The 23,236-nt window shown below is 37.3% G+C and overlaps 2 protein-coding genes across 3 annotated transcripts in view; one reads left to right on the top strand and one right to left on the bottom strand.

The window, feature by feature from the left end:
* Positions 1-24: 24 nt before the first annotated feature.
* On the top strand, positions 25-20,971 carry GFM2 (GTP dependent ribosome recycling factor mitochondrial 2). 2 transcript variants are annotated; one of them, XM_026718003.2, is made up of 20 exons: positions 25-526; positions 1,069-1,156; positions 1,737-1,782; positions 3,205-3,302; positions 4,159-4,284; positions 5,150-5,238; positions 7,292-7,380; positions 7,828-7,888; positions 8,925-9,110; positions 10,925-11,005; positions 12,721-12,869; positions 13,298-13,438; positions 13,548-13,647; positions 14,258-14,447; positions 15,488-15,564; positions 16,600-16,738; positions 16,855-17,040; positions 17,381-17,496; positions 17,912-18,094; positions 20,602-20,971. In XM_026718003.2, exons 1-20 carry the CDS (start codon positions 482-484, stop codon positions 20,728-20,730), a joined length of 2,319 nt encoding a protein of 772 aa, XP_026573788.2. In that variant the 5' UTR covers positions 25-481; the 3' UTR covers positions 20,731-20,971. The 2 variants fall into 2 exon arrangements, with proteins under 2 accessions (XP_026573788.2, XP_026573796.2); XM_026718011.2 differs by lacking the exon at positions 25-526 and having other exon boundaries at positions 1,091-1,173.
* Positions 20,517-23,236, bottom strand: part of HEXB (hexosaminidase subunit beta) — a 25,374-nt gene continuing 22,654 nt past the window's right edge. The window contains exons 13-14 of the mRNA XM_026713964.2: positions 22,058-22,162; positions 20,517-21,164 (exon numbers count right to left, since the gene is read on the bottom strand). Coding sequence (XP_026569749.2) covers positions 21,107-21,164; positions 22,058-22,162 — 163 coding nt within the window. The 3' untranslated portion in view covers positions 20,517-21,106. The remainder of the gene's footprint in view (positions 21,165-22,057; positions 22,163-23,236) is intronic.

The following is a 23,236-nucleotide window of genomic DNA, read 5'->3' as shown; positions in this document are numbered from 1 at the left end:
CAGCAGTCAAACAGGTCCGGGTTGATATCCAGTTCCACTTTCGCCCCGTTCCGCCGACAAAAAAAAGGAGCTCCGATGTTGTTTGGCTATTCCGCTTCTCTCCCGCCGCTCCGGACCGTCTGAAACGGAAAGATGAACGGCTGAGGGAAAACGAAACTAAACTGTCGCGGGCTTTTTTCTTTTTCTTTTTGGATACTTCCCGGAACGCATGGAGGGCGGGGGGGCGGGGGGAAGAAAAGACGCAGGCCCACCGCGAAGGAAGTGATGCCTTCCACGTGGGGAGTAAAGCGGAAGCTTCTCAGGCGGACTGGAGAACCCTTGGTTGTCAAAGGGCATCTGGTTACGACCAATAGCCGTGTCGTTGTCGTGTAGTTTGTTTGGTGCATCGATTTCCATAGCACAAAGTGCTTTCTAGCGACACTATAAACCTTTTTTTTTTTTTTGGTAGCAGCGATTTACATGGTTAGGCTGGTCGGTGAATATGCTACGCAGTACAAGAAAAATGATCGTGCCCCCGCTGCAAGGGGTACGTTTATACGGCATGGTTTTTCAATATGCGTATGAAATTGAAAACAATATTAATTCGGTTCATGGTACGTGTGTGTGTGTGTGTGTGTAGCAATGTAATTGTCAGCTCTGAGATTAGCTGACACAAGAAAATATGTGCACAATGAAGGGGGGTGAGGGAGTTGAACAGTTCAAGGTTATTATGTTGCATTAAAAAATTCCAGCTGCAGTTAATTGGTTCTCCTGATTTATCAAGTGTAGTATGTGGGAGGAGATAGGGTGAAATTTGTGAGACTCGCTGGGAATTGAGTTTCAGTTTTGGAAATTTCCATAGACGTACCAGAGTTGTTCCTAATAAATCAAATGGAGATTATGCTTCTCTCAGAGTGATTGATTACTATGGATAATTTCTGGGTGCCTAACAGTAATCACAAAAGAGCCCCCATATAATCTAGATAGAATAAATTAGTATTCTCTTTAGTGACATGTGATATGCCGTTAATGCTTTAACAAAAAGATTTCAAAGTAATGACTGTTTTGATGCGTATTTTGTCTTCAAAGTGTACACGTTGCAGAAAAGCAAGAATTATCACTATAAAATGCTTCAAAGACTTTCTGAATCTTCAAAGAAATTACATTCATCCAGCAGGTAATTTCTTGACAAAGGTAATTCTAAATCTATATTGCTTATAACACTGCTATAAAGATAAAGAAATAGTACCAGTTCGAATATTGCTTTCATTTCACTCAGACATATTGTATGGTTAGTGCTTTCTTTTAACAGTGAAATTCTGCAGTCAGAAGAAGATAAAAAGTTCCTAATTTTTCAAGTAATTTCCTGGTATTCTGTGAAATATTTTTAAAAATATTTAACATGATCCTGTAAAAATATTATTTTATCCAGAATACATACTGCACAATATCTACACATCTACACATGCACTGTTGATAGGTAATAAATCCTCTGTGAGCCTATTATATATGTAGTCAATTTGCTAAATAGCTAAGTGGATTATCAAGTCTAATTGCTGATATTTTTTGTGATAAAATGAATTTAGACATTCTTTCTTACATTCCAGATTAATTACCATTTTTAGAGTAGACAGTGTTGTTGTTTTTAATGAAAAAAAAAGTACTCTGGTTGGAGCCTGCATGTACTGTAAACATGATGCTTTGTATTTATTAAGAAAACTACAAATGTAAATGTCAATAACTTTTCTATTTCACAGGTGAAGTAAAATCTTTACGTTCTGTTTTAACTCCACCAATATCTAAGTAAGTAATAATTTTTTTAATATAATATGTAAAATCTAGCAAGTACTTGGTTATATGACTGGAAAACTCATTTGGCAACAAATGATTAAGTTACATTCGATTTTTCTTTGTTTTTGTTTTTATGACAATCTTTAAAGGAAATTTTAAAAAATGATAAACTGATTCTTTGGACTTTCCTTTATCTACTTTATGGAGTATAAGGGGCAATATGTACTACTTCCCCCCAAATTAGTCCTCATTAATCATTATCAAATCAGGGATAGCTGATCATTTCTGCTATCCTCCCCTTCTGAAGGTGAATATCATCATGCAAGATGATTTATAGTAAAGCCAACAATTTCCTGAAAGAAAAAATTGGTAGTTTGTCTTCCACCAGATGCCTGTTGATATCATTTAATTAACAATTAATTAAGGTTCCTCACCATTTTCTGTTTCTTTGCAAGCTCTTCTATGGGTTTGTAGAAAGTATCATTCACACTTTTTAAATCAGACAAGTCATAGTCACCACTAACAAAAATACTGTTTTAATTCTTCCATTTTTAACTCAAAACATTCTCTATGTTCATTTATCAGAGTTTATATAGGTAAAGTCTTTCATTTTGGTTTTAATGTTGACATTAAATGGACAGTTTAACTTAGAAGTTCTTGGATAGGGAGTTAAGATGCTTATCAAGAAATAAACCTTGCACACCAGTTTTAACTTGCTGATTTTTTTTAAATATAAATGTTTGCATTTTAAAAGAAGGGAGAGAGAGGATACTTTCATCAAAACATTTCATGTATTTCAAATTATTTCCATCATTCACTTATACATGTGTTTATTTTTTTGTTAATTAGATTTCTGTGCTGCCTAAATTATTACTACAGCAACACTGGGCAGCCTACAATATAATAAAAGGTAAAAAATAGCTAGAAAACAATTAGAAAAATTAGATTAAATAGAAAAGGTAAATACAAGATGATGGGTGGTCTGGGAGTAGAGATCTGACATAGTAGGGCTCTTTTGAGGTTCCAGGCCTCTGTTGGGGCCCTCAAACCAAGCAGCAAAGACAGTTTTTTAGGCTGTTCCAGAAGGCTAGGGGTGTAGTAGAGGATCTTGTGTCCAGAGGGAGAATATCCCAGAGGGTGAGGACCACAACAGAAAAGACTCAGCCAAAATCCTTACATAGTTCATGACATAATATTTCAACATGCTATGCTATAACTAAAATGGGTTTAATTGTTATTTTATTTTCTACTTATTTTATTTCCCTTTAAGAATTATGAATAGTGAGATGCGCTTAGATTGTGATGAAAAGTTTCTTTGTATATTTCTCTGTATATATAGTTTCTTTGTATATGTATGTAAAATTGTAATAATGTTATATTTAAAAATGATAACTTGATGCTAAATGAAAAAAAAAACATTGTCTTTTTCTTCAGGATCCGCAACATAGGTATAATGGCCCACATAGATGCAGGAAAAACAACAACTACAGAGAGAATGCTCTATTATTCTGGTTACACAAGAACCCTTGGAGGTTAGTGGTGTGAGAGATAAGAAAAAAATAAGTGCAATAATTACTTTTTGTATCAGTTAAAATCTATTTTATTTTCTTCATCTATTTTATTTAAACTTTCTGTTTAAACATTTTCAACAAAATCCTACGTCTCAGATAAACTAGATATAATTGCGCTTAATTTATTGCCATCTTTTCTATCCCTTTCAAGAATTCAGCTGGCCAGCTCCCCCTTCCTATACCTTAGAGGTGAACTTTTTTTTATAGAGGGGAAGTAGCTATCAACAGTAAGACAAAGTGCTATTTCTGTGAACTTACAAAGTCTTTCATAGGCTTTGAAATCTATGAGACAGAGAAAGCTGGAATGCAAGACTAGTTTTTTTGGAGATCTGACCTGAGCAAATAGCATTATGAGTTAGCATGATCTGTGAACTCATTTTTGTTTGTTTTTTGAAAATGAAAATGAAAATTTTACTTGGCTTTCTGTCATCTTTCCCTGTTTTCTTCCCCTCTGGGTTGTGCTTTTTAGCTTGTAATTCTCATGTTTTTAAAATATGAGATACTGATTAATATTACTGCTGTAATGACTTTTTCAATCTTCCCCGCCCTCCCCCCCCAGCCCCATAGCAATTAAAAAGGACCTTTCAATATTTATTTATTTATAGTTGTAGTTATAGTCACCCTAAATTTCTTGCACTAGTCCAAGAAACAGGTAGTGGTGGGGCTGATGTCATTGTTTTGTAAATAAAAACCATATTATAGGTTTCCTGTCCAACTAAGTAATCAATTGATCACCAGGTATTATATTCTATAACACTTACTATATTACCAAGCGCTCAAGTTATTTGATTAAAAACATGCTCTTTCTTTTAAACAGATGTTGATGATGGTGATACAGTAACGGATTTCATGGCACAGGAAAGGGAACGTGGCATTACCATTCAATCTGCTGCTGTCACATTTGATTGGAAAGGCCATCGAATCAACCTGATAGATACACCAGGTACCATGTCGTCTTAATGTTAAGAGCATGACAAGTTTAAGAAACAACGGCAAAATGATTTCATTTTCTTCAATTATTTCATTGGGGTTTTTACAATGCAAGTAAAATTTATACAGCTACAAAAAAGATACATTAAAAAAACAAAAGGGGCTTAAAAGGAAGAAAAGAAAAAGATAGGAAAAAAACCTCTACCTCTTTCATTGCCAGCAAGTATAATCCACATTAAGAATTTATCACTATTTCTTACAATAAAACCATTTCTTTGTTCCATATTTTCACCAGTTTCTATAAACCTATCTTTAAAACCTCAGTACTCTTTATTAAACAGCAAAAGTGCAGTAGGACATCAGAAATAACAGCATAAGCATTGCATGTTATATATCTAGTCCAGTTCCATGTTTTCCCAAACAATAAGTGATTCCCTCTCTTTAAATAATCAAAATTCAATTCCACCACAAAAGTTTTTGCTTTCTATGAAAAAGCAATTACATGGAGCACATAAGGGTGATTTGACAATTTCTCTTTGACTTCAGAGAGATTCCTGCAATTGGGCACTTTGTCAACCACAATGTGCTCCTCACTCCTCTCTTTTTAGAGGAATGTCAGTTTGGCATTAGGCTCACAGCAAATATCATGCCAAAGTGATTCCAGATGGTAACGAACAGCATAGATGATTCTTCAGGAGGAGAGCAGTCAGCTCAGCACATCATTATTATTTTTTTGGCCTTGCCACCTCCCAAGGGCTATGTGCATCCTTAAATAATGTGCTTTTTAAAATATATATTTTTATTAAATAGTTTTACAATAGTAAAAGATAATATTACAAAACAAAACACCTTACCTTCCTGTGTGGACTAAACTTTAGGTCATGTGGACTTTACTGTGGAGGTGGAACGTTCCTTGCGAGTGTTGGATGGGGCAGTGGCTGTTTTTGATGCTTCAGCTGGTGTGGAGGTAAAAATTATTCCTTGGTGGCTTTGCTTCATGTCTTGGGTATGTTTAAGGACGAGAATTTAAGACTTATTCCCACTAGCAAATAGCTTCCTTTGCTTGCATCTCTGCAAGATATATATGTTGGAGAGAAAAATGTTGTAGCCAAAATTTGGCTTACCTAAAACAACCAAATCTCGTTGAAGATATAACATAAAATTATTAAATTGTAAACAATAAACAATGTATACTGAGCTTCTAGCAAAGCATTGCCCCGTAGTTTGGCAGTCCTGAGCAAAAGTAGATCCATAGCTTATTTACCTTTGGTCTATTACATTTAAGACAAGACAAAAGAAAAGGTAAACATAATGTAAACTACAGCATAATGAATTGTTTTTGATAAACGCATCTGGACAGCCTTATTATTTATCCATTCCCAGGTTAGCATGGCAGCTATATTATCTCTTGAGGTATGATCAGTGAATATAAACAATTTGGTTTACTGGACCTTTGGTTCCTACCTGATTCCTCCCACTGTCATCCTAAGTATACGCACAAATATGAGTAGTAACACATCCTAATGGCTGGATACATGGTGTGTGTACAGCCTGTGTCCAAAAATTCACATTAAAAAACAAAGAAAATATAGTTCAAGGGTTGGAAGAAGTGCAGCATGTAATTGGCAGAAATGGTGAAATTGACAGCTTTTATTAAAGAAAAGACTTGACCAATTTTCTGCTTGGAAGCCACTTTTGGACTTTTTGAGAGAAACTGAATGGTAAAATCTTGATTTTGGGATTTTATGATTAGAATTATATGTGATTATAGTAATAATATAGACTATTGCTAAGTTTAAACTAAGAGTTACATGTATTTTTATATCTACTGATGAAAGTAAGGCTATTCTGTTTTTCTTTACTTTTCCTTTGCTCTTACTTATTGTAGCTGTATCTTGCTTTCTATTAGACTTTTTTTTCTTTTCAATTCCTTCTTTTTGCTTGTTTACTTTATATTCATGTTTTGAAATTTAATAAAAATATGTTAAAAAACAAGGAAGAAGCACAGTGTGGCCACACCTCTGGAATTTCAAATATCCTAAGTATTCCCTTTCCATGGAGAGATTCAGCTTTCATGGGGACCAATGAAAGTTACTTTTAATTTTTTCTCTCCAGTTCAAAACAGGTGTTCAGGCTGGATTTTTCTTTTTCTGTGGCGGAGATGATACACATGTACACATGCACAAAGACCATGTAGCTATAGAGAGTTAGGTGAAACAACTTACATATCATCCACTTCCTTCAACAAATACTGACAAAACTTTCCCTTGTACTGAACAGTATCTTTTAGGAACTGTTATGAGGCTTAACTAGCATGCCTAAGCACTTCCAATTTCTGCAGACAACTGTGCTGTAAGCCTCACAGAATGGGTAATTTATACTCAGATCTAAGAGGGCATTATCTATGTGACAGCAGAAGAAACGCTTTCCTGGATTTAATCACAGCCTTTTAAGCCCAGTAATAACTATAATTTTAAGACTCCTCTTGGAATTTGCCAGCAGGACATAATCTATCTTTGTGTGTTTCCACAGTATTTGGAAACTATACATCTCTGAATGTTGTATTTAGATAAGCAGTGCTATTGATAAAGCATGGCTTTTTTAAAAAAGTGACAAATTCCTAAGCTTTAGTTTAGTACTACCAATGACCTAATTTGTTACAATTTATCTTTGCTGACTTAACTTCTAATATGATGGAAAATATTCCTTCTTTCTATCTCATTTATGCTTAAGTTTTGTATTGTATTGCCTGTTCCCTTAAAAAATATTTTGCAGCCTTTTCTCAAAGTTGGGATTGTTTAACTTTGCAGTTATTCATTTTTAATTCTTTGCATCTACTTGTCTACTGCAGTCTATTTCCCACCTTCCTTATGTTTTCTAGGTTGTCTGTTAAATTCATCTTATTGCAAATTTCATGGGTAACAGGTTTTTTTTTCATTTGTATCTCATGGAAATAAATATTTACATGTTTGTAATGGACAGAAAATTGCCACTGAACAGAAATGTACATTTTCGATTAGGCACAATCTCTGACAGTCTGGAGGCAAGCAGACAAACACCATATACCCAGAATTTGCTTTTTAAACAAGATGGACAAACTTGGAGCAAGGTACAAAATACCTATTATTTTTCAGGGCAGAGAAACAAAGAAGGACTACAACAATGTGGAGTGATAGGCTATTACTGAGTTTTATAACTTAATAACTAATTAGTCTTATAACCAATAATTAAAGAGCCTTGGTGGTGCAGTGGTTAGAATGCAGTATTGCAGGGTAACTCTGCCCACAGCTATATTGTTACAATATATTTCACTTCTGAACCGAACTGAAGCTTCCTGGATGAGAAGCGAAACATTTTCAAAGGGAAAAACACAGCATTCCTATTGTCTTTTGGAAAAAGCACATTTGGGGAAAATCTTGTGCAAGCATTTTGGCCAAATAACAGTTTCTTATTTTTGTAGCTGTTGTATTACTTTGGAAGTTTATAGAGAAGAGAATAATTTAATGGTTAAAGAAATGTAACTGTTCTCTCTAAAACAGTAATATTTTGTCTTTAGTTTCATCCATTCAGTTGAGAGTATCAAGCAAAAGTTGAAAGTGAAGCCTTTACTTCTACAGGTAATTTTGGAAAGTGATTAATATTTATTAATTATATATAGGTAGACCTAGTTTAGCAACTGCCTTGTTTAATTACTATTTGCAGTTACACAATGATGGAAAAGTAACTTTGTGACTGATCCTAATGTTTATGACCTTTGGTGGTCCAAAGGAAAGCTGAATAAAATCATAAGTACAGTCATGGTTACATTTAGCGACCACTTCATATAAGTGAGTTGCCAATCCCAGTTGTAATACTAAATGAGGTCTACCTATTACTGCTTTATAGTTTGCATACTGCTGGATTATAAAGTTGGTGGGATGATACCCAATTGTACATCTCAACACTATGCTAACTGAGTGATGCCATCAATATACTGTCCAAATGTCTGGAGATTCTCTGGGTCTTTATGGGCTTCTGCCAAGATTGAATGTCTGTGCATTTTGGGGTCCTTTAAATGTGGGAATTCCACCTGACATTTGGATGAGGTTTACTTTCCCATTTAGAGTTGGTATGCAGTTTGGGGGTTGCCTTGGATTGACAGCTCCTGCTCAAGGAATTGTGTCTGCCCCCCTGGATTGACAGTTACTTCAGACAATCAAGCTCTGTTTACCTCAGAGTTCTGTTTACATGGGGCTGCCCTTAAAACCTATCTGGAAGCTACCGTTGGTCCAGAATGTAGTGGCATGACTGTGTGGACATGCCTATTTGGGGGACCACTTGCCTTCCATGGTTTCTGCGTGCCTGTTAGGATCACGCAATTGATGTGTTTTGGGTCCTTTCAGTTAAACAATGCCATCTATAGACTCAGGAAGCATTCCTTCTCGGATGCTGTGCCTGCCTTTGAGAATGGTGTTTCTGCAGAGAACCATATACCTCTTTAAAAATGTAATTGATGGAGAAATGTGGAGGCCTAATTATGTTTTTTTTAATAGGACATTAAAGCAGACATTGTCTGTTGATTTCAGATACTTAATAAATAATATTTAGTGTTACTTTGGTGCTACTGTGCCTTACCTTATTGTCACTGGTAGTTTTTAATACGTTTTTTTGTAGTTGCCAATTGGAGAAGCAAAGTCTTTTAGAGGAATCATTGATGTGGTGACCAAGGACCAAGTTATCTGGAATGCTGTCACTGGATTGGATGATGGAAAGACCTTTAAGCAGAAATCCTTGGAAGAAGCTGGCGATCTTAACTTATTAAAAAATGCCAATGATGCAAGACATACCTTAATAGAACAAGTAAAGTTCTAAAGTAAATACATAAAACATGTGAGAATTTAATTTAAAAGTACTGGATACCCTTCAGATGTGTGGACTTTAGCTCCGAGAATTCTCAGCAAAAGCCTTGTTGATTAGAGAATTTGGGAAATTGGTGCACACATTTGGAGAATAAATAAATCAGGAAAAGCTGACCAGGAAATAATGAAATACAAGCCAGAGAGGATGGGCTAAGTTTAATTGAGCTTGCTGTACAATGTCAGATGTACAGCTGTTTGAGAAAATAAATATGGGTAGTTGGTGATAAGCAGTACATTGAGAACTACATACATTTGCTGCAATCAAATAATGAAAAGGGATGTGTTCTCATTTGTGATTAGAGAGTTCTGGGATGTGTATTGTTAAATTCTTAATTCTATGATGGTGGCAAGCTCTTGCAATGCCTTTAGTGCAAATTAACATTGAATTAGCACAAGTTGTTCTGAATGGCATAAAAGGACTTTTCATCCTTGTTCAGCCAGATGAATGCTACACTTAACGATTGAAGAGGTTTCAATCTCAATTCCTCTAGTCCTGGTCCATTATTAATTCTTGTATCATATTGACTCTCCAGCATTATTTTAATCTAAATTGATTGTTGTGAGTTGCCCAACATCACAGTTATTTATAATATACAATAATATACATGTTTCATTTATTATTCAGTGTAAACATTAGCTCTGGTTAATATATGTGCTGCTTCGGTAGTCCTTGACATGACTGTAATGTGCCTGTCCATTATGGTTGCGAGTTGTGAGGGTGGTTAAATGAGGCAGCCGTATGATTGCCATCCCTGCTCTGCCAGATGTGGTCATGAAGGGAGCATGGAGGGCCTCAGGGGTCGCAGAGGCCCTGAGAGGCCTAGTGCAGATTTGGGCCTTCTGCTCTGGGCATCCCAAGCCTTCTCCATCTCCAGAGGCTTCCCACCCCTTAGGGTCCTTGCAGGCCTTGGACTCTTTCTTACCCTACTGGGTCCTCACAGGCCTTGGGCCTGATTTCCCACCGCACTGAGTCTCTGGAGGCCTTGGGGCTGTTTCCTACCCCATTGGACCAGTGGTGGGATTCCATTTTTCTTACTACTGGTTCTGTGGGCGTGGCTTGGTGGGCCTGGCAGGGGAAGGATACTGTAAAATTTCCAGTCAGAGGTGGTATTTGCTGGTTCTCCTAACCACTCAAAATTTCCACTACCGATTCTCTAGAACTGGTCAGAACCTGCTGAATACCACCTCTGCATTGGATCCTACATCCTCCTCTTTGCCTCCTCATCACCACTCGCCTTCTGCAGATCTTCTGGAAATTCTGGAGACTGCTCCAACCCCTGACATCTCCAGGCCGCATGGCTTTGTCCTGGAAATAGGTATCATTTTAAGAGCGGCTGCAGTGATCCAATTTTTTTCCTTCACATTGTTTTTAGCCCGCATCAGACTAAGACAGTGATGCCATTCAGTGATGTCTCCAATAAAAAATGCCCCCTGGCCCCTTGTGAAACTAATCCTGAGATATGTTATTATTTTGGTCATTTTATTTATTTTAATTGAATCAATTTTGGCTGCTGTGTGTCTTTGAGGCATAATAGATTCCCATTTAGGTGCATTGGTGCTGACCTCTAGTGTAAGTGATGTGTAATTGCATAAGCTTAAATAAGATATTTTTAGGCTAGCAATTATGGGAATTCATATTTTCATATTGTTAGATTAATTACATGACCTTTATTTTTTAATTTCATTGAGAAGCAAGCAGACCTAACATAAATAATATGAAATGTTAAACATTTGGAAATGCATTATCTTTTAAAGGTTGCAGACCTGGATGATGAGTTTGCTGAATTGGTCCTTGGAGAATTCAGTGAAAGTTTTGATTCATTACCAGCTGATGAGGTCTGTGCCTTGACTCATTCATCATGTAAACTGGATTTTATACATGAAAATATACTTGTGTTGAAAAAAGCAGCCACTGGCCTCTTTTCCAGTAGAATTGATCATAGATTAAAATAAAATACTTCCTTTGAATAATATTGCTCAAGTTTGAGGTAACCATAATGATTAGTGAGAAATAATAAGGAATTAAATCCGACTGGATTGCAGAATATGCTATGGCAAAAGGAAATCTAAATTACATTTTCTTTGTCAATTAAATGCTTAAGCCATCTTTCTGGATCAAATCACCTGAAGTGGCTGTTAAACTATTTTAAACTAGCTGGTATATGAAATGTAGCAAATATTTTAGAATTATTACAAAAGATAGAACATACTACCCACTCTTCTTTCAAATTGGCCAATTGTTATCAGTATTTCAGTCTTGTTAAAAAATTAAATTCAAACAACACAAAATGGTTCACGGAAAGCTTGGATTTGCAATGTCAAACAGCCCATGTCATTTGAACAGAAGGAGAAATTCGCAAGCAGTTTGGGAGCTGGTTAGCCTTGCTAGAGTAATGATACAAAGTTTGTGGACAACTAGTCAGTTATTTTAAGGCATGTGAGCATCCTTAAAGGAGCAAGTTACAGGTATAATAGTGTAAAGCACAGGTATCAAACTCTCCACATCGTGTTGCCATCACATAATGTATTGGAACGTTTTCTCCACAGACCATCCAGGCATAGGCTGCATGTGATGCATTCGGCCTGCGGGCCGCTAGTTTGACATCCCTGGTGTAAAGGGTGTGTGACATTAAGTTTAAAGCACTTCTAGCTGAATTCATAAAAAAGGGTCTTTTCTTGAATTTGATTCATTGTGTGGTGGCCTTCATTGTAAAATGTATTTGCTGTTATCCTCCTGGGAAATTTTTCACATTTCATGAAGCGCTCAATGGTTTGCTTCTTCATGCACACGGGTAAGATTTGGAAGGAGAGATGCAGTGACTCCATATGTCTGAATGTGGAAGAGGTTGATTGTGGGTTTAGTGTCACTTTCCACAAAAAAGTTAGTTCAGAATAACTCTGAATAAAGAAGCCAATTTATAATTTTGTTGCTGACCTGTTTAAAGATGATCAGTCACTTTTAAATCATAGTTTCTACTTCTTACATAAGAAACAAACCACCGGAAAAGAGAGGACTAATTTTGCTGCTAGTTTTGTTCCTGTTGTCTCAATGGCTAGCAAACTGAGCCATCCATTTCCTAGCAGCTGTTACTACTATCAAGCTGATAGCTTGAGAAGAAATAAATCTAGGACAGAGGTGTCAAACTTGCGGCATCACATCATGTGACATATTGCAAATTTCCCCCCTTCACTGAAACCGGGTGGGTGGGCGTGGCAAGCGCATGATGCATCTGGCCCACGGGCCACGGGTTTGACACTCCTGGTCTAGGACAAGTGTTCAGTGATTCTAATAAATTAAAAAAATTATATCAAGTTGTTTTGAGTGCCCATGAACATAATATAGATTGAAATAACAAACAATAATCCAAGCAAAAACCAATTAATGTAACTAAGAGGTGGAATAGGCAGATGTCCACTTGCAATTGCACCTACTTTGATTTGTTGTTAACTTTTCGAGTCAATCAGTGTAGCCAGCCACGTGTTTTTCATATTGTATTGAATTGTAAGTATGCATTTGTTTAAAATAATTATGTCTTCTTGATTTTCTGTAGCTACAGGCTGCAATACGAAGAGTAACCCTGGCTCATAAAGCAGTGCCCGTCTTTTGCGGAAGTGCATTGAAAAATAAGGGTGTTCAGCCCTTGTTAGATGCGATCACCAAGTATTTGCCTGCACCAGATGAACGCAGCTATGATTTCTTGTGAGTAAGGAGTGAAGATGTCATTTCATTTGATGAAAAGTAAGCAAAAATTGTATGGCAAAGAAAATTTAATATCTTACAGGGTGGGCAAGTAAACTGAATTTTAGAGAATCAGGAATATGGAAGGAATGCTACAAACACAATGTACTGCAGAGACACACACAGCCGAGGAGTCCACGAAGCCTGATCTATTCAAAGATAAATCATGTCTTTAGGGTTTTTCTCTCCACTTAGTATTTCAGCCTGATTAAGGAAATACAAATAATATGTCTACAAATGCAGCAGAAACCCCGCCGTTATTAGTAATTATGGTGCTTTCAGTGAATGTATCTGCTGCTAAATGCTAAGTATTTTTTATGTCATAATTCCTAAGTTGAATAGGTGGGCTGGCTGGTTTATTGATTGATTGATTTGATTGATTTCTCCAGGCCGTGGTATAAAGATGATCTATGTGCTCTGGCATTTAAAGTTCTTCATGACAAACAGCGTGGACCCTTGGTTTTTCTGCGCATTTACTCTGGCACAATGAAGCCTCAATCGGCAGTTTATAATATTAACAAAAATTGCACGTGAGTTTTTTTTTAAAAAAATGGGTTGGTGGTGAGAAAAGGCGAATGAGCTTAAATAAAAGGGCATCTCTTGAGGGGACTGAAGCCTAACCCGAGTCAATTGTTGCAGAGAGAGAATGAGCCGCTTGCTCCTGCCTTTTGCTGATCAGCAAATAGAAATCTCTTCACTAACCGCTGGCAACATTGCCCTGACTGTGGGGTTGAAACAGGTAAAAAAAAACCTTCTGTGGTCTTTCAAACTTTGTATTTTGTAAAAAAAAGGGGGAAAAAAAGCCTACATCAGGATTCGTTTATGGAATCAAAATCATTTTGCTGATTTAAATATATGGAGAGTCTCAGTCATCCAGGCCATGGTTGCCTCAAAGGTGTTTTTTCAAGAGGCAACTGGACTTTCTGACCAATTTGCTGGTATAAATTTTCTCATGAGTAAGTTTGCAAAGTGATCTAGTCAAGATTTCCTGAATGTGGTGCCCTTCAAATGTATGGAGACTGCAGCTCCCAAAATCTTTGGCATATATATTCTTTGAGACTATGGAAAATGTCTAATCATACATGGAATAGCATTCGATTTATTTTTATAGAGAGGAATAATATTTGGAAATCTTCACAAAAATTTTCTTCTATTTTTAAAAAGTGCTTTTATTGTCCAAAACATAATTATAGCTGCTGGTAGTAAACAAAACAAAGGATCAGATGTGCTTGTCCTTTAATTGGGGGAAAAACAATGTTGGCTAGCCAATTAACGTTCAATGCTTTTTAATGATGGAAACCAATTGTATGCTGGCCATTCATCATATATTGTTATTTGGCTTGCATTAGAGTGCCACTGGTGACACCATTGTTACTTCAAAAGCTGCTGCAGTGGCTGCAGCTCGTCGAGCTGGAAGAAATGTGGAATCAGCACGAGGTCAAGCTAAAGAAGTACAGAACCTCCTGTTAGCTGGCATTGAGGTTCCAGAACCGGTCTTCTTTTGTACAATAGAGCCACCTTCCATGGCCAAACAACCAGGTGCAATTCAGTTTCTGAAATAGGAGAGTTGTGCTTGTAATCTATGCATGGCGATAAAGCAATGGAATTATTTTTTGTTTATTAATAGGCACAAAAATATATTACGGATGACTATTATTCTCTAGACCAGGGGTGTCAAACTCACGGCCCGTGGACCGAATGCGTCACAAGCTGGCCCTGCCCCCACCCAGTTTAGTGAAGGGGGAAAAGTCCCGGTATGTCACGTGATGACGCTGTGACGATGCAAGTTTTACACCCTTTCTCTAGACCATGTCTCCAGTTGTGAGATGATTTGAGAGGGCATGCAGTCCTGTTATGGTTCTCTAGCTTAGCAGATAATTCAGATTTTAGGATAAATATCAAAAGGTAACTACTCGCATTGCATACCTGAGGGGATCGAAATCAGCAACTGTCTCTGCTGGTCAAAAAACTTTTCGGATCTAGGAGATTTTGAAGATCAGAAGCGTGAGATTATTTTGTACTGATTTTGTATCGATGAAGAAGAAAAGGGGGCAAGGAGGAAGAAAAATCCTAGACACAGTTTTGTAAGTGATGATTGACAGAACAGGTTTATGGTTTTTAAAAAGAAAAGAGAGGGAAACAATGGAAGAGATATGTAACCTTTTCTCCCTGGCCTGCTTTTCAATCTCTTAAATTTTGAAACATTATGTTCTCTTCCATGTAGGTTTTAGTCTGTAGTTTGTCAATCAGAATATTTTAAAAGAATAGAATTAAGATGATTAGTTATTGCTTTGGCTAGGAAACCCCAGTCTAGCATGCTGCTACATTAATTTTGGAAGAGTTGAATAACTTATGGGTAATATCACATCTTTTCTTCAGAGCTGTGTTTTCTTAACTGCAATTATTCTCCCCGAGGGCACAAGAGTCAGTTTCACTACAATAGAACTGCATGCCAGGATTAGAATAGAACTGCATCACCAGTGACCCTTGCTGAGGCCTTGGGAAACTGTAGTACAGAAGAAGGGAAGAGGACCAGGGTTATGTTCTGTGTACCTATTCTAATCAATTATTTGCTCCAGATCTAGATCATGCATTGATTTGTCTGCAGCGTGAGGATCCAAGTCTGAAAGTTAAGATCGATGCCAATACGGGGCAGGTAAGGTTTACAATGCTTAAACTTATTGCTGTACTCTAAGACAGTGAAGGATGAGCCCTATGTAGGCCCCCTCTCCTTTTTTATGATACTCCTACCTCTCAGATGACACTGCTGAAATCAACAGAATTACTTTTGGGAAGGTTTTCTGAAATACAAAGCATCTTTTTATTGTAAACTGCCCAGAATCACTTAAGTGAGATGGGCAATGTGGAAATATGAATGATCAAGTGAACCAATGAGATCACTTTGTCCTGTTTTTCTGTTAACTATTTTATACCCCACCCGCCACATCCCAAAATAGGACCTAGAGCTCCTAGTGCCATTGCCATGTATCATTTGCATTTCCTGCAGCCTTTGGAAGGAGCAAAAGTTTCATCTCTAGCTGCAGAGTTTGCCCGCCCATTCTAACATTTATAATTCATTGTTCGTGTTTATACTAGCATCCATATTGGCATATGCAACTGAATTGGAAGAAGGAGGTTCCCAGCTGGCCCTCTCTTTTCAGCTGCAATTATTCCCAGCAAATCTGCTATGAAGCAAGGATCTTTGAAAAATGGGTAGAGACCATTTAGCTGCGGGATGTCAAACTCAGTTTCATTGAGGACAGTATTAGGGTTGTTTGACCTCAGGGGGCTGGGGTGGGTGTGGTCAACTTGACGTTATTCGTGTTGGTGGCGCCTGAGGTGGCCCGCCAGTGAAAACAGGCTCCTGATCTCCATTTTTGGCTGTGACAGCCTTCTGCAACCCTCTGCCACCAAAAATGGAGCTCAGAAGGGCTGCGGGCAGTCCTCCCAAGCTCTGTTTTCACTAGAAGAGGCACTGTGGTCTAGTTTCCAGGGCAGCCCCATGGGCCAGATCTAAGCACCCCGCGGGCCGGATCCGGGCCTTAAGTTTGATACCCCTGCTTTACCTCAAAATGCACTTTGCTGCCTGTATTGCACTCTTCTCTGGTCTGCCTGGCTTTAAAATCACTTTGAAAAATGAACAGTATGCACCATGCTTTGATGATACTACTTTTATGAATATTTTTGCTAGACAATTCTTTGTGGCATGGGAGAACTACACATTGACATCATTCATGACCGAATCAAACGCGAATACAAACTGGAGACTTACCTTGGACCTCTTCAAGTTGCTTATCGAGAAACAATCCAAAACTCGGTTGAAGCTACAGGTACATTAAATGTCATAGACCTGCAAATGAAGGACTTAAAACTGGTGGCTAGTAAATACTGTGCTAATTTCATGACTTGAACTTTGTGCTTGATATGTTACTTGATTTTGTTACAGATACACTGGACAGGATAATAGGAGAAAAGCGACATCAAGTGACGGTTGAGTTGGGAGTTAAGCCATGGGAGGGAGAGATGCCAGCAACAGCACCAGTCATTGAATATGTTGAAAGTATCAATGACTTACTTCACCCTGATCTTCGTGAAGCTATAGAAAATGGAATATCAACCTCATACCTTCAAGGTAAAGCGTTATTTCAGTAAATGTTTTGAATTGTTTGAAGAAATAGAGACTTCGTTGTTAAGTGTGCCTACAAAAGAGCAAGGCTGTCAGGCAGAAATTAGCATCTGCCCTCCTTTCTCTTTTTTAACTGAAGATGCAAATGAATGAAACTGCTAGAAAGAATAGTTGCAGCTTTTCTCTGTTTTTATTCATAGTGACTCGGCTGGAGATGTTTAATCTGCAGTCTGCAAAATATCTTTGAAAAGAAACAGGACGATGCCATTTGAACAGATTGAATTGTCATCTGCATGGTTGATTTCAATGTAAATGTTTAATGTGTTACTGATACTTCATCTTGTAGGACCACTTATGGGCTATCCAGTTCAAGATGTGGCAATCACTGTCCGGGCAGTAGCTACAAATGCTGATACATCACTAACTATGGTTTCTGCATGTGCTTCTCGTTGCCTGCAAAAGGTACGAATCAAATAATCTTATCCAGGCCAAGTAGTACATTTTTTGACCTTCTGTAGTTCTCTTTGAATTGGCATCATAACAAAGTTGTTTACGATATTTATTTTCATACATTCAGAAATGGTGAGACTGGGATCATGATGAAGATACATATTTTTTGTTTTAAGTTGCTGTTTTAAATTAAAGTATTTTGTAAGCTGCATTGGGAATACTTATGTTTTGGAAAATGGCATTTCATTAATCATGTTTTTACTTCTGCTGTTGTTCATAATTAGTTTATATGAAATTTTCTGATTTTTGAATTCATACGGAATAAGTATAGACTTCATTTCAGCCTGATTTCCCTGATGCAAATTAATACTGTATTAAGCAGATTGATATTTGGATTGAAGATTTGTCTTGTAATTTTGTTTCTTAGGCTTTAAAGAATGCTGATAAACAAATCCTGGAGCCTGTCATGAAGTTGGAAGTGACCGTGCCTGGAAACTATGTTGGTGTAGTACTTGCTGATCTTGCACAGAGGAGAGGCAGCATAAATGACGTTCAAGGTCGCCTAGATAACCAGGTTGTCATTGCAGCTGTCCCCCTTGCAGAAATGATGGTATGTGCTGTAATTGTCAGGAAACTAAAGTTGCATGTTCTGGATACTGTGAATATTGTGGAGTACTTTAAAACAAACCGGAAAAATCGAGTACAACTTACGGCCACAATTAAGCCCAAACTTTATGTTGTTAAGCAAGACATTTGTTAAGTGAGTTTTGCCCCATTTTATGACTTTTCTTGCCACATTTGTTAAGTGAATCACTGCAGTTGTTCAATTAGTAACAGGGTTGTTAAGTGAATCTGGTTTCCACATTGACTTTGCTTGTCAGAAGGTCACAAGACGATCACATGACTCCAGGACACTGCAACCGTCATAAAGTTGAGTCAGTTATCAAGCATCTGAATGTAAATTGTGATCATGGGGGTGCTACAACGATCATAAGTGTGAAAAACGCTCATAAGTCACTTTTTTTCAGTGATGTAACTTTGAACTGTCACTCCATGAATTGTTGTAAGTGGAGGACTACCTGTATAGATGGCAACGTGTGTTGGTGCCTGGAGGCTGTGGTGGTTTGGATGGGGGACAAGACGCTTCAGCTCAACCATGGCAAGACTGAGTGGTTTTGGGTTAGGGGCTACCTTTAGTTCTGGATGGGCTGGTGCTGCCCCAGACTGACCTGATGTGCCATCTGGGGGTCTTTCTAGTCTCATGACTGTTGTTCGATGAGCGGGTGGTGATCATGGGTCTTAGCACAATTTTGGGTTGTGTGCCAGTTGCATCCATTCCTAGACCCGAAGGCCCTACGCTCAATTACTCATACCCTGACCACCTCCTGCATGAATTACTGTAAGACGTTGTGTCTGGGACTGCTCTTGAAGACCATCCAGAAACTTCAGCTGGTGCAAAATGTGATGGTGTAGGGAGTTATTTGCTATTAGATTTGCTATTAGATTATGATATATTACACCTCTGCTCCGTGAGTTGCATTGGTTACCAGTTTGCTTCTGGGTTCAGTTTAAAGTGCTGGTAATGACTCATAAAGCCCTACATAGCCTGGAGTCAGATTATTTGAGGGACTGCCTTTCCCAATCCCATTTACCTGTCCCACATGTTTTTAGTGTTTTACACAATTTTTGCTGTTGGTTTTGGTTATTTTGCTGGATTCTTTTACTTTTTTTAAACTCTGTATGCTGCTCAGAGACACATGAAATAAGTGGGCTATATAGATAGCATTTTGCATTCAAAGAATACATGCTGTTGTGCAATTCCATCTGTGAGCATGGAGGGGACTCTGCAGACCCAGTCCAGAAGTGCAGAGTCTAGCACAATTGGAAGTTTATTGTTACAATATCTGTCAGTATTGAGCTGTGATGCCATTCACTGTTTTTGGCAGTGCCTCTGTCTTCAAAGCTGGTGTAGGCTTTATAGCACAGGGCTTGCCAGCAGATTCTGGCAGCAAGCACAGCTTCGAGTTTCCTTGGCTGGATGTCACAGTGGCAGAGACACAATGGTATTCCCTTCACAGTATCTTTGTAGTGCTTGTGTAGATGACCTCAAGGTCTCTTTCCTGTTTCCATTTCACTCTGGCGCAACTGGTGAAGCATGGGGTGGTCATGCATTCTGATATATAAAATTACCAAGTAAATAAGCATATTTTTACTTTGACATAGTAATTGCTAGGTCTCAAAGTCAGAACAAAACATTCTCTTTTGCTCCAGAATTGGCTGTTTTGAGCATCATCCTTTCAGTCATAAGAAATCATGACAAGTCAGGGCATTTCAGCAAAGCCAGCTTTTTCTTAAACTCCTTTATAGAAATGAAACTTCATCTTATTCCATGTATTTGTTATCGGAACATTTTGAGGAAGCAGTGGAAGCTTCTCTGGCATAAAGTTTAATCTTAAAAAGAGCAGTTCTACTTTATAGTGATTCTTGAGTGGAAAGATAAATGTCAGCAAGGGGTATTTTTTAAATGGAAGAACTTTACCTAGAACAGTTTGTCTCAGATTAAGTTCATCTAGGCAGGCATCCTTCTTGGGCTGTATAGCTCACATGATAGAGCAGGGGCGTCAAACTGGTGGCCGGAGGTATTACCCCGCAGGTCATACCCACCCAGCTCCTTGAAGAAGAAAAATGTTGCGATACATCATGTGATGGCTATGTGATGGCACGGATTTGACACCCGTGTGCTAGAGCATTATACTGTCTGGCCCATCTTGTATGCTATCGTATCAGATAGTTCACTCAGCGCTGTTTTTTCTCTACTGAGCTAACAATATTGAGTATGATAAAAAAATCTGCAAGAAAATATAGTTAAATTACACTTCCTTAGTATATAGAGGAGCCTCATTTCATATCAATTTCACTTGCAGATACATTTGATGAAAATTTTTGCACAGTTAAATAAATTTAAACTTGAAACTGCAGACGAAATACACTGTATTGTATTGAATTGCAGCTTTTCTAGCAATAAAAAAGAATTTCAATTAAATGTAAAATTTATTTTTCTGTCTTTGAAATAGCTTCATCTTATAATCTCTTGTGATACATATTTCCTCCCCCCAGGGCTACTCAACAGTTTTACGTTCTTTGACATCTGGGACTGCTACATTTACACTGGAATTGGCAAACTACCATCCAATGAGCCTTTATGAGCAAAATGCTTTGCTTAATAAGAAGACCGGTTTGGCATGATGTCATGGAGGACTATGGACTTGTTTCAATCCTTTGTTAGGAAGCAGTTTATATTGAAATTACAGTGATCAAAAGTAAATCTTGCTGCTGCAGCCTGTTTATATGTCAATAGAAATATAAGATATAAATTATAATTCATCTTCAGAAAAATTGACGTTTTGTGAGTGTTGTAAGTTATTCCACTGAAGAGCTACAACTGCCTTTTCCCAAACTGTTATATTGTTATATACAAAATACGCACTAGTATATTTCTGGTCCGAGTGGTTATGTTTTGTAAAGTTCTGCTGTTGTGCATATCTCTTTTCCTATATAGTTCACACTGATATATATGTCTCACATTAAAATGAAGAATAGGCACTTTTGCTACGATCCCTGATCAGAGGAAGTCATGGTTGCAATGTCCAACAAACAAAGGCTGTGCTGCAATTCCACGCCTATGGAGGAGAGGAAAAGGAATTAATCTGTGGCCAATAAATACTGAAAAAGGAGAGTTTATGTTGTACAATTTAAAGACTAAGAAAGCAATTAGAGATGATTCCAAGACTAAAATCTATTTTTTAACATTAACAAAAATCCTTATCATTTACATAACTTCAATTTCATGGCTGGGTCTAATACTGTTTTTGTTTTTTAAAAAAAGGCAAATAGCTGAGGAAGGGCAATCAGGTTTTTAAATAATTTTTTCCAGCATTAAGAAAAAATGCAAGATCAGAAAAATATAATTCAGTTTGTATCCTGTCTTTCTGCATCCCTCAATTAATACAAAATATAGCTGTAAAATACAAAAAAGTTAGAAGCTTGGTGAAAGATAGCTCACTCATGCCATTTTGGGTATATAGTGGGAGAATATTAATCTTACATGTGTCAGTTTTAAAGTTGTGAGGTTTATGTGCACCAAATTATACCCTTGTACTTCCACAAATGCAAAAAATGCAAATATGCATTTGAAGCTCCACAGATTGTTTTCTCAGGAAAATGTAAATATCAAGTTACACCTATCCATTTGAACATGGCATTTAAAAGATATTTAAGCCAAAGGCATATGTGTGGGGCCATAGCAAACCTTGAATTTGGCTGAATTAAATTTAACACAATGTAACATAATTAAATGTATTTCATGTTCATTTATACATTTACATATCCTTGCAAATATTGTGTAGCCTTCAAGCTACCTACATTAAGCTAAATCTTATCTTTTTGCTCCGTGAAGAAGAGAGACTGCTACTCATTTAGTAACAGAAGAGATACAAGAAATTTATAAGGAACTTTGCTAGCACTTTACTTCTTTATTAAACTATAATATAATATTAGAATATCTGTATCTTACCTAAGCATGCGACAACGATGTTGAGTAAGTCTTTTAGAAGCATCTGAAATATCGGTTACATTTTCACTGCTCCAAAGTCTCTCACCAACAGCACTTGCCCGTGGCCTGGAATTACAAGGCCAATGCAATTTTATTTAAATCTTTTTAAAAAATCAAATGGTTAGTATTTATTTAAAAATAATAGGACGTTACCTGCAGCATTTAAAAGCTTTTACCCACTTGCTTTCAAAATGGAATATGTATGTTTTGCTTAGCCAATTCTGAATTACAAGATTTCAGATACAGCATTACAAAAAAATGTCACTCTGTCTTAGGGGTTCAATGAAAGTTGAATGAAACTTCAATATCACTTTCAAAATATAGTCAGACTAACACGGATATTTCTGTGTGCAAATGGAAATGTGCCTTAAACATGCCTAAGTTCTTTTATACAAGTCAGATTTAAATTAGGAAAGTGTGCATTGGTAGAATAAAAGTTTTAGATTCTGTATATATTTTGTTATGAGTGAGCAAACAGAGAGAACCTTACAATTAAATCAAATAGGAGTTAAATGTTCCCCAGTGATAGAATAGTACCATGAAGCTGACTGAACATTCTGGATGATGCTGGAAAATTCAGCATGTAATCCATAAACTGGCTCTAACTATGCTTTTTTGTATAAAAGAAGTCAGGGAGATTTGCCTCTATTCTGTATTGTCTCCCATCTGTAATGGCAATTTCTTATATTGAACTCATTAGTGCTTCCTGTAAGGGTGAATACAGGTAATCCTCATGATCAAAATTTATGTTACTAAGCAAGACAGCGGTTACAACATTTTTTGTCTGCAGTGTGAGGATCCAAGTCTGGAAATTAAGATACATTCCAAAACAGGGAAAGTAAGGTTTATGTCCTTTTTTGCCACAGCTAAGAGAATCACTGCAAGTTGTTAAAAGAGTCACACAGTCATTAAGTGAGTTGGCTTTCCCTATTGACTTTTCCTGTTAGAAGCTTGCAAATGTGATCACGTGTGCAATGATGTTGAGAAAGTCTTTTATGAGCATCGGAAACTTTGGTTACATTTTCACTGCTCCAAACTTCAACAGCACTCGCCCATGGCCTAGAATTACAAAGGCACGCTGTGACTATCATAAATACGGTATATGCTGGTTGCCAAGCAGCCAAAATTTGAACACGTCTG

Source organism: Pseudonaja textilis, chromosome 2, assembly GCF_049901715.1.
Source record: "Pseudonaja textilis isolate UNSWEBS1 chromosome 2, rPseTex1.2, whole genome shotgun sequence".
NCBI lineage: Eukaryota > Metazoa > Chordata > Lepidosauria > Squamata > Elapidae > Pseudonaja > Pseudonaja textilis.
This window is presented reverse-complemented; position numbering and strand designations above follow the sequence as displayed.

Bases quoted from the DNA above. Each gene is read 5' to 3' on its own strand.
- GFM2 (XM_026718003.2), top strand. From the start codon at position 482: ATGCTACGCAGTACAAGAAAAATGATCGTGCCCCCGCTGCAAGGG. The intron at 5,239-7,291 runs GTAAAAATTATT...ATTTTCGATTAG, and splicing joins ATGCTTCAGCTGGTGTGGAG to GCACAATCTCTGACAGTCTG. The intron at 7,889-8,924 runs GTAATTTTGGAA...GTTTTTTTGTAG, and splicing joins TGAAGCCTTTACTTCTACAG to TTGCCAATTGGAGAAGCAAA.